Raw genomic sequence first — 11848 nt, forward strand, 5'->3', positions numbered from 1 at the left:
ATCCTCCACACATTGAGGAAACAAGATACACCTCTGGAGGTGATATTTTAAATACAAATATATAATTACAAAAAAAATCTTACAGATGCTATTTACAACGTACAGTACTTGAAAGAGTCGGTCACATCTCAAAAGTCAGGACTTTGTGTGTGTGTATATAATCTCCCACCGTCTTGGAGGGAGGAATGTTTTGTTTTCTTCTGCAATAAAAATGTCATTTTGCTTTCACACTGTCGTCTCGCCGTGCTTACTGTTTGTGAGTCTAGTGTAGAACTTGCGCCACGAGTGCAAAGTCTTGCCAGACCAGATCCAAAAGCCTGAGGTGATGCCCACGATAAGTGTCATGAGGTATTTGATCATGTAGACGGTGAAGTCCGGCCTCATGTGGGGCTGCTCGTTGTGGGGGCACGGGATGGCGTAACTTTTGCAGGCTTGGTTGACCCAACTCTTCTCCCACTGCTGGCGGAAAGCCTGCTCGTAGAAGTAGCAGGCGATGACGATGGTGGCGGGCACGGTGTAGAGCACGCTGAAGATGCCGATGCGCACCATCAGCTTCTCCAGCTTCTCGGTCTTGGTGCCGTCGTGCTTCATGATGGTGCGGATGCGGAACAGAGACACGAAGCCGGCCAGCAGGAAGGAGGTGCCGATGAACAGGTAGACGAACAGCGGCGCCAGCACGAAGCCGCGCAGCGCGTCCACGTTGTTGAGGCCCACGAAGCAGACCCCGCTGAGCACGTCGCCGTCCACCTGGCCCACCGCCAGGATGGTGATGGTCTTGATGGCCGGCACCGCCCAGGCCGCCAAGTGGAAGTACTGCGAGTTGGCCTCGATCGCCTCATGGCCCCACTTCATTCCCGCCGCCAGGAACCAGGTGAGCGACAGGATCACCCACCAGATCGAGCTGGCCATGCTGAAGAAGTAGAGCATCATGAAGAGGATGGTGCAGCCTTCCTTCTTGGTGCCCTGCGCCACCGTCCTGTAGCCGTCCTCGGCGAACCGGTCGTTGCAGACCACCCTCTCCTCCAGCAGGAAGCCCGCGATGTACGCGATCGCCACCATGGTGTAGCAGCCCGACAGGAAGATGATGGGCCGCTCCGGGTAGCTGAACCGCTGCATGTCCACCAGGTAGGTGAGCACCGTGAACAGGGTGGAGGCGCAGCACAGCACCGACCAGATCCCGATCCAGATCCGCGAGAACTTCAGCTCCTCCTCGCTGAAGTACATCAGGCCGTTGGTGCGGGACGGCTCGCACGGCGCCCCGCAATCCTTCTCGCCCAGGAAGTGGTAGTTCAGGTAGCTGGGCACTTTGAGCACCCGCGGGCAGACGAACTGCTGCCGGCCCGGGTAGCCCCGGGGGTAGATGGTGCCGGCGTTCGGTAGCGACTCGGTGGGGTCCAGGGTCGGGCTGCCCCGCTCGGTGTTGTTCTGCCCCACGCACAAGTCGATAGATCCGTGCACGGGGAAGTTCTCGCAGCGCAGGCTCTCGGGCCACTGGAAGCCGAATTTGTTCATGAGCGCCTCGCAGCCCTGCCTGGCCCGCTCACACAGCGACCGGCACGGGGGGATCGCCTGCTCCAGCACCGTGCACACCGGCGCGTACATGGAGCACAGGAAAAACTTCAGCTCGGGCGAGCACTGCACTTTCACCAGCGGGTAAAATTGGTGCACCTCCAGGCCCGCGTCTTCCTGATTCGTGTGCCCCAACAGGTTCGGCATGATGGTCTGGTTGTAGGCGATGTCGGTGCACAGGGGGATCGAGATGGGCTGGCAAAAGCCATGGTCCGGGATGGAGATGCCCCTCTCGCTATTGTACTGTCCCTGTGGCCGCACAGGTCCTGGTCCAAGGAGGAACAGATGAAGCACAAACAGCCACCGAGCGCTCGCAAGTTTGCACGGATCCAGATGGAAACAATTACTCACAGCCATACTTTTCCCTCGCTCTTTCCCTCTCTTCAAACTACTTCGAGGCAGGAAATGATCCTACGGCATGAAATACACAGAAGTTTTGTTTGTTGTCCTTGTTTTAAAAAAAGAAAAACAATGTTGAGCACTTACGTTTGGGGGGAGGATGTGATTTTACACTGGAAACGATTCGGATGCCAAAATAAAAACAGCCCCGAGCCGAGCAGCAACCCAGCGCCGACTCCACTGTCCATTTGTGTCACTCCATCAGCTCCCTGCCGCCTGTTTCTAGGAGCCCCCAGCCGCCTGGTTCTGCGCAATCACGGCAAGAGGCGCCTTGAAACCGGCTCGGGACCCTGCGATCTACAAATCCGAACCAATCATGATCCGAACCAATCATGATCCGATTCTAGCCCAGCCCTTGTGATAGAGAGGGTGATGATTGGCTGGTGTCTGTGGGGTAATTTGAATAATTGGCAGCCTTTGGGGGCGGGAGGGGTAGGAGTGAGGAGAATGTGCACAGCGGCTCCCAGGGGAGGTTCTGTCCTGTTTAGCGAGTGAGACGGCGGCATTCCGGGTTTTATTGGTCAGGCCGCTGTTTTCTTCACCCCAGGGAGCTCAGAGGTTTCGGGCAAGGTGCTGGATGCTTGGGGAGGGAAGGGGAACGGATCAGGAAGGCACTGACTACAGTCACAGTCAACAGATTGAAGAGCCGGGAGTTGTAGAAGGGAATGTGAATGAGCCATGTCTTTAAGTATCAAAGCCTAGAGGGAGCTGAGCTTTGGAGTTTTACTGGGAAGGTGAGAGTCAGGAAGCTGCAACTTCAGGGAAATAGGGCTCAAGAAAGGGAGATGAGGCACCGAACTTCAAGTGGGCGGTCTTCGGGAGTGGAACGCGTAAAGTTTGAGAGGTGTAGTGAGGGCATGGCTCGGGAACTGGAAGTGTTCGGAGCTAGAGATTGAAATTTTCGGCGCTGCAACAATGGATGGCATTTTGAAACTTTGGGAAGGAAGAGCTGGGTGGGAACTTTCAGGAGAGTACGGAACTGGGGAAGCAGAGTGCAAGACCGAAATTTCATTGTCTTGGAAGCTTCATCTATCCAAAGGCAGTAAACGAGAGCATTCGGACACTTCTGAAAGTTCGGGTTTTAAATATTCACGTAGTAGTTTAAGTGACTCTAGCACTATGGCTGCACCTATGACTGAACCGAGTGATCTTGCAGTCTTTTTGTTTATGAAACTAGTAAGGCACGGCAAGTTTTGTTGTTTTAATGTGGATATTGAAGTAAGTCACTGTGTGAAATAACAAACTTTAAATTCTGTGTGAAATTGGAAACTACACCGACAGTACTTATAAGCAAGACGGCATGTGAAGATTATAAACCATAACTGTTTAATACTCGTTATTGTTTCGTCTGAGATAATGCAATAGAAGAGAAAATAATGCCATTAGATTGCTCTAAACGGATTTTTTTTTTTAAAATGCAAGTCGCAACACGGTGTTGTGATTTTTTTTTAAACTTTGCCCACCCGAGTCCAACACCGGCTCCTCCAAATCTTGACAATTGCGTACATTCCTATTTGCCTCATGTTAAATCTCACTTGTCAACATCTTCAACGATTTTAATTGCAAATGTTTCGGCAGCCTGTTTCATTCACCGTGATTATGGTACTATCGAAATAAGGTAGTAACGCAATGTATAATGGCTGGGTCGGTCATCAACTATGAAGAGTCACCGTCTCGAAACGATTACTTCTCATTGATACTGACAGGCCTGCTGAGTTTCTCCAGCAATTTGTGTTTGTGTTTCAGCTCTCCAGCATCCGCAGTTTTTTTTAACTTGTTGTCAACTCGTGTTTAACAAGTGAACCTTTTGATGAGACATGGACGCCACGGTGCCGACGTCAGAAAATACAATCTTGCGGTGATCGTTGTAAATAATTTGATCAGTTAAAGTCACAGTGGAACTTAACCACATTGAGCGCTGGCAATTAACACATCCATTATTAGTACTTAACTATAGTCGCCTCTCATTGTAAAGGAGGCAATGGCGAAATAGTGTTTCACAACCGCTGGATATTTCCTATTGCTTCTGAACAGTAGTGGCTATTGTGCAGGCAAAGTGATAGTAACCTTTCGCAGATAGCAATTGACGATTTTTGATTAGGGTACCAGGAATAATACTCCTGCTGGTCGAAAGAAGGTTTTGAGATTTTCTTTTGTCCATTGAAAGGAGCAGATGCTATTTTCCAGATTAGGTGTTAAACCCTACCTTAGATTATTGGATTGTTGAAAAATCATGAAAGCAAGTTCTGAATTATGACAAATTAATAATTCATTAAAGGCAATCATTATAAGATTGAACAATTATCACTTCAGCATAAAACAATTATAATGTTAGAGCATAAGAAATAAAAACAGCAGGCCCCTGGATCCTGCTGTGCCATTCCACAGGATTGTAGGTGATCGGAGATTCCTCATGTCCACTTTCCTGTGTTTTCCTTATAACATTTGATTTTTTTTTCCCATATTGACCAACAATTCATCTATTTGGTCTTAAATATGCACAAAGACTCACCCTGGGGCAAGGAGTTCCAGAGATACTCAGCTCTCAGAAGAAATTCCTCTTAATCTCAGAATACAGGGCTACCAGTTTATGCCCTCTGGTCCTAGACTTTCCCAGGAAGGGGAAACATTCTGTCAGCATTTAGCCTGTCAAGCCCTTAAGAATCCTAAGTTTCAATAAGATCACCTCTCATTCTTCTAAATTCCAATGTTACCCAAACTGTTTAGCTTTTGCTTATTATACTGTCCCTCCATACAGGGAATCATCCAAGTGAATCTGTTCTATACTGCCTCCAATGAATTGAAACCTTCCTTAAATAGGGGGACCAAAACTGCTCACTGTACTCCAGATGTGCTCTCACCAGCACCTTGTACAATTGCAGTAAGGCTTCCCTACTTTCTTACTCCAACCCTCCCTAAAATAAGGGCCAACGTTCCATTAGCCTTGGTGATTTGCACTTGTATTATTAGCTTTACGTTTTGCACTTAAGAGCACCTCAAGTCCCCATGTTTTGCAGATTTTCTCTTGAACTAATACAGTTCCTTTGTTCTTCCTCCCAAAATGAACAACCTCATTTTCCCATGTTATGCTCTATTTGCTAACTTTTTGTCCACAATATCTATCTATTTGGATCCTTTTTATATTGTGCCTTTCCACCTATTTTGGTTTCATTTGCAAATTTGATTACAGTACATCAGCATCCTCACTCCCAGTCATTAACTTGGGAGGATTTAAACTACGAGAAAATGAGGACCACAGATGCTGGAGATCAGAGTCGATAAGTGTGGCGCTAGAAAAGCACAGCAGGTCAGGCAACATGAGGAACAGGAGCAGGAATGTGTTGGGGGAAGGGGAGTTGAGGGCAGAAGGGGGCTGAGAGATTTGCTGTTTCTTGCCCATTAGGGAAATGGTGATTGATGTCAGTATACTACCTGAAACACCAACAGTGATTATCTTAGACTGAATCTTCTGTGAGGTTCCTTGTCAAATACCTTCTCAAATACCACACATCAACTGGTTTGCCTCTATGCACTCTGGTTAAGAGTTCCTCAAAATAGTTTTAAAAATTAATCAGCCACAACTTCCCTTTCACAGTTATGCTGACTGTGCTTGACTTAATTTATGATTTTCCAAATGTCATCAGGGATGGATGATAAACATCAAAATCCCTTGAACAAATAACTTGGATTAAAATTTAATGTGTTACAAAATGCAGGTCTTTTTAACTTACACAAGTAAAAGTCTGCTGCATTCTGAATTTTGTGGTAAAGCCCCAAGACCATTGTTAATGGTGCTAGAAAAGCACAGCAGGTCAGACAGCATCCGAGGAGCAGGAAAATCGATGTTTTGGGCAAAAGCCCTTCTTCAGGAATGAGGGCTTTTGCCTGAAACGCCAATTTTTCCTGCTCCTCGGATGCTGTCTGACCTGCTGTGCTTTTCCAGCACTACTCTAATTTGACTCTAACCTTCAGCATCTGTGGTACCCACTTCTGCCTAAGACCATTGCTGTCAGGTTAAATTTCATTACATTCTCAATTGTTTACATACAATTTAATTTTATAAGGTATTAGAATGGGCTGGAGAAAGTGAGGTCTGCAGATGCTGGAGATCAAAGTTGAAACTTTATTGCTGGAACAGCACAGCAGGTCAGGCAGCATCCAGGGAACAGGAGATTCGACGTTTCGGGCACAGGCCCTTCTTCAGGAATGAGCAGAGAGTGTTCGATTAGAATGGGCTGTCTCACCCTTTATTCATTATATGTCTTATTTGTGGAATGATCAATTTTTTTTCTGAAACCAATAGCAAATGCAGTCTTATACAACTGTTAAGAGGGTGTGGCAATGGGTTGAAGAGTTTCCTATTGAACAACTTCCCAACAGTGTTTTTCAAGGAAACCACCATTTAAGTGGTTTGTTTGCCTGCCTCAAAGAAGCTTTGTGTGTGTTATCCAGGATCAGTCAGATAATACAGCATTGTCTCAGGCAGGTGCTGTGATGTCAGCCTAGATTATTTATGCTGTAATCATGGAATGGGACTTGATCCTAGAACCTTGTTGCTGAGATAGGAGTGTATTACAAAATTCTGGATGACACACCTGGTCAGCAAATCTCAAGTTATTTTCCAAAGTGACCTCAATTTTCAGGTGTTAGGTTATTAGGATCTCAGAAGCCAATCAAATGCGCAAGTTACTTGTTCAGGGGATATGGGTGTTAGTGGTTAGGTCAGCACTTATTGAGCATTTCTAATTACCCTTAACAAGGTTCTCTTACCTGGGTGACATGGTTGCACAAAAGTTAGTGCTGCTGCCTCACAGCAACAGGGATCCGGGTTTGATGCCCCCCTTGATTGACTGTGAAATCTTGACACAGATATTCTCCCTGTGTCTGTGTGAGCTTTTGCCAGGTGCTGCACCAGGTTATAGTCCAATAGGTTTATTTGGAAACACTAGCTTTCTGAGTGCTGCTCCTTCCTCAGGTGGTTGTGGAGTACAACCATCTGATGAAGGAGCAGTGCTGTGAAAGCTAGTGCTTCGAAGTAAACCTGTTGGACTATGACCTGGTGTTGTGATTTTTCAACTTCATACACCTCAGTCCAACACTGGCTCCTCCATATCATGGTGTTGAAGGTAGTATGTGAAGAGGATAAGAGGATTGACTGATGAATGAAAGGTAAAAACAACGACTGCAGATGCTGGAAACTAGAGTCTAGATTAGAGTGGTGCTGGATGAAGGGCTTTTGCCCGAAACGTTGATTTTCCTGCTCCTCGGATGCTGCCCGACCTGCTGTACTTTTCCAGCACCACTCTAATCTAGACTCTGATGAATAAAAGACAGAGTTCGGATAAGAAAAATGAAGTGCTGTTCATAGAGTCATAGAGATGTACAGCATGGAAACAGACCCTTTGGTCCAACTCGTCCATGCTGACCAGATATTCCAACCCAATCTAGTCCCACCTGCCAGCACCTGGTCCATCTCCCTCTAAACCTTCCTATTCATATACCCATCCAGATGCCTTTTAAATGTTGCAATTGTACCAGTCTCCACCACTTCCTCTGGCAGCTCATTCCATACACATATCACCCTCTTTTATATCTTTCCCTTCTCACCCTAAACCTATGCCCTCTAGTGCTGGACTCCTCCGCCCCCCAGGGAAAAGACTTTGTCTATTTATCCTATCCATACCCCTCATGATTTTATAAACCTCTATAATGTCACCCCTCAGCCTCTGACACTCCAGGGAAAACAGCCCCAGCCTATTCAGCCTCTCCCTATAGCTCAAATCCTCCAACCCTGGCAACATCCTTGTAAATCTTTTCTGAACCCTTTCAAGTTTCACAACATCTTTCTGATAGGAAGGAGACCAGAATTGCACGCAATATTCCAACAGTGGCCTAAGCAATGTCCTGTACAGCTGCAACATGGCCTCCCAACTCCTGTACTCAATACTCTGACCAATAAAGGAAAGTATTCCAAACACCACCTTCACTATCCTATCTACCTGTGACTCCACTTTCACGGAACTATGAACCTGCACTCCGAGGTCTCTTTGTTCAGTATCACCCCTCCCCCCCAAGGACCTTACCATTAAGTGTATATGTCCTGCTAAGATTTGCTTTCTCACAGTGATGTTGTGGGCGGCACGGTGGCCCAGTGGTTAGCACTGCTGCCTCGCAGCGCCAGAGACCCGGGTTCATTTCCCGACTCAGGCGACTGACTGTGTGGAGTTTGCACATTCTCCCCGTGTCTGCGTGGGTTTCCTCCAATCTAATCTAATCTAATCTAAAAATGCAGTGCCTCACATTTATTTAAATTAAATTCCACCTGCCACTTCTCAGCCCACTGGTCCATCTGATCGAAATCTCGTTGTTCTTCCAGTTTGTGTTGAGCTTTGCTGGAGTATTGCAGTAAGCCTGAGACAGGTGTTGGCCAGGGAACAGAGTTTTAATCTGTAAAGGAATCAAGAGTTATTGGAGAAAAGACAGGAAAGTGGAGTTGAGGATGAACAGATCAGTTGTGATGTCATTGGACAACAGAACAGACTTCACAAATGGCCTACTTCTCCTCTAACATCTCAGGGTGATGTTGCAATGTATCTTGTAGATGGTACGCACGACTGCCACTGTGCATCAGCGATGGAGGGGGTTACCAGCCACTTATCCCAATTTTGCTTCTTACCCTAGCATGCTCACTCACTCAGCAACCCTTCTTACAAAGCCTCACTCACTCAGCAGCTCCTCTTCCTGACTCCACTCCTCACACTAACTCACTTAGCCAACAGCCTCGCTTACCTTCTCCCCTTTTGGTCAAGTTGATTGTGCCCTTTAAGTTGAGCCTGCAATCCAGGCTGAGGAGCCCTTGCAACAGGGAGGAGCGGTAATACTGTAAAGTTTGAAGCTGCCACTCACTGTCATGTATCTGCCATGCTATATCAGATTTTCACACGTTCTGGAGTTACTGTTGCTGGCCTAGGCCCTACGTCAAGTCAGCATATAGACATCCCTGGCCCACTCATCTGGCTGAAAGAGTCATTTCTGATGTTGGAGGATGCTTTGGGCTCACCGTCTGTTTGGCATCATCAATCCAGGCTGTGGAGCTGGAGCATCCAGACTGAGCAGTCTCCTCTTCACAGTTGCCATTGCTGACCCGGAGGATCTCTGTGACCTCATTGGGGTTGTGACCCATATTTTGTGGACCTCTGCACTGGGTATAGATATTTTAAATAAATAAGTTAAACTGAAATTCCCTCCCACCAAGTCATATTGATTCCACCGAAACCGGTTAGCTTAAATCTTCCTGTTTCTAGATTCTTAGGCGTACCTTTGAAAATGCTTGTTGGGGTCATGCAGAAGCCCTTATGCATTGACCATGCAGTAATTGCCTGGGAAGTTAAAACTTACAATGGGCAACTACCCAGCATCTGGAACCCTCATAAAAATCCCCAACTCTCAACTTCAGAGAGTTTCAACTGACTTACCTGAATAGTGAACAGTCAAAAGAATTTAGAGGAATGAAACCTTGCTAAAACTCCTGTTTAACTATGAAATTCACTCTTCAAATATTCATGCTGCCCTCTGTGTACCTCTGCTATTTCTGCATGGCCACCTGACATCCTTCCCTCTAACACTGTAGTCATCTCATTGCCCCCTCATAACTGATTCCCAAGACAATCCTCCCCAATCCAATTGGATCTGCCCCAACTGTAGTCCTGTCCCAACCACTAGGTCTACCCTGTACTCAACCATCTATCTGTCATCCTATTTCCTCTCTCCTTTACCTTCCCTTAACATCTGTCAAATTGCCTTCAGGACTTTATATCTTGGATTATGGTATCTAATGTCAAGAAAAGTCCATAGTTTCAACACCAATCCAGCCCATAGCGTGCTGCATGGATTCCTTGCCAGACTAGACTGCTTCAGCTTGGCAGACTCCTGGTCTGGAAGTTCACACAGAATTGCTCCAGAGGTAAGCATGTACTGTACATTTTGTTCAACCAGCATTGGAAATAAGGTATTACCACCATGGTTGGAAAATCTAATCCATTATGATTTTCTATGTTTCCTGTTGTAACCTCCTTAATAATGGATTCTCACAATTTCCCTATGGCAAATGTAAGTCTGATTAGTCTCTGGTTTCTGCTTTCTATTTCCCCCCTTTCTTGAATTAAACTATTACATTTCTTAATAGTTAATCACTGTGATCCTTATAGAAACTTGGATATTTTGGAAGATTATAACTAATGCCTTGCTTATCTCTGCAGTCAGTTCTTTTAGCACCCTCAGGTCCCAGGCCATAGGTCTAATAATTTTCCCAGCGCCATTTTCTTGGTGATGGTCATTTTTTGAAGATCTCCACTCCCACCATCTCTTGATTTTCAAGAATCCTCATGAATTTTCTAAGTCAACTATAGTAAAGACTAATGCAAAATTCCTGTTCAATGCCTCTGACATTTCCTTGTTTTCCATTATCAATTTCTCAGAACCTCGAGAGGATCAAGACTGTAGTTACTGTATTACTACTTAAATACTTATAGAAACTTATCATTTAAAAAAAGAAAGCTTTTTTTCATACTTTACTTTTGTCACTTCTTGCTAGTTTTTGAAATCTGTGTAATTTTCTCAACTATACTAATCTTCATAGGTATGGAATGTCTTTTCCAATTTTATTCTTACCCACCTTATTCAGTACAGATGATGTACTCTTCTGTAAGAGTCTTGCACTCTGTGGGACGAATCTTCACTGACAGTTATTAAATATTCCTTTAAAAGTCTGTCATAGCCCTGCCTTTTAACCTAATGTCCTAGTTCATTCCCTAATTATTATTATTATTCAGGTTTAATACAGGAGTCTTAGATTATATATTTCCCCTTCAAACTGAATATGAAATTCTGTCAATGGTGATCATTGTCACTTAAACACTTTACCATTACATTATTGATTAATTCTACCTAAATGTTAATTACCTATACTAGAATAATCTATTCTATATTGTACCTATACAAGAACAACGTACTCTCTCATTGGCTGTAGAGTGTACAATTGTTAGAAAGTGTCCAAGTTACACTCGAACTAACTTTCCAGGCTACTTTTGCAAATCTGGTTTATCTCATTTGCATGTAAACTGAAGTCACCAATTATTATTTGGTACCTTTCTTACATGCACCATTTACTTCTATCTGTATACTTTGTTTTACAGTTATTATTGTTAGGTGGCCTTTGAATGACACCTGTAAGTGACCTCTTACTTTTTCTACTTCATACCTTGACACAAACTGATTCCATATCTTGCTTGAGTCCATGCAGAGGATTATAGCTTCCATCCAAAGCAGATTTTCGCAGTTTTTGTTGCTCACATTTATAGCCATTTTCTTTTTCATAATAAATTACATTGTATATGACTGCGATAAAATTAAACTTTCTTCACGCATCCTTCTGAAATGGTGGACCATGCCATCCCCTCCAGCACCTCTCCAATGCTGTCTAGCTGGGTGAGATTGGACTCACCTGGATCCATTTTTATTCAATTGTACTCAGAGAATTACTTACAATGGCTGTTCATCATACTCCTACACCATTTCCTTTCGTGCTTCCAAGAATCTACCCCTAGTTCACTGCTATTTCTTATCCACTTACTGCACTTCTGTGACATAATCTGAAAGCACAGTATTTTGTTTCATGTTCATGGATGACACCCCATCAGTATTCTCTCGATGCCTTCACTGCAGCTAAATTATCAGACTGCTTATCCGACATCCAGCAATGGGTGAACACAATTCTCCAATTAAGTATTTGAATGACGGAATTATTTTTGGTTTCCGTTCCAAAATTCATTTTCTAGTTACTGACTGTGTCCTTCTGTCTGGCAACAATTAAATGTAACTT

At 44.9% G+C, this 11848-nt stretch overlaps 1 protein-coding gene across 1 annotated transcript; it reads right to left on the reverse strand.

Annotated features, from left to right (window-relative positions):
- Positions 1 to 208: 208 nt before the first annotated feature.
- Positions 209 to 3993, reverse strand: LOC122549971 (frizzled-1-like). Its single transcript, XM_043690283.1, has 2 exons — positions 2056 to 3993; positions 209 to 1980 (listed from the first exon to the last, which is right to left on the reverse strand). The coding sequence occupies exon 2, from the start codon at positions 1924 to 1926 to the stop codon at positions 226 to 228; it is 1701 nt and encodes a 566-aa protein (XP_043546218.1). The 5' UTR covers positions 1927 to 1980; positions 2056 to 3993; the 3' UTR covers positions 209 to 225.
- Positions 3994 to 11848: the final 7855 nt, after the last annotated feature.

Source organism: Chiloscyllium plagiosum, chromosome 5, assembly GCF_004010195.1.
Source record: "Chiloscyllium plagiosum isolate BGI_BamShark_2017 chromosome 5, ASM401019v2, whole genome shotgun sequence".
Classification (NCBI taxonomy): Eukaryota; Metazoa; Chordata; class Chondrichthyes; order Orectolobiformes; family Hemiscylliidae; genus Chiloscyllium; species Chiloscyllium plagiosum.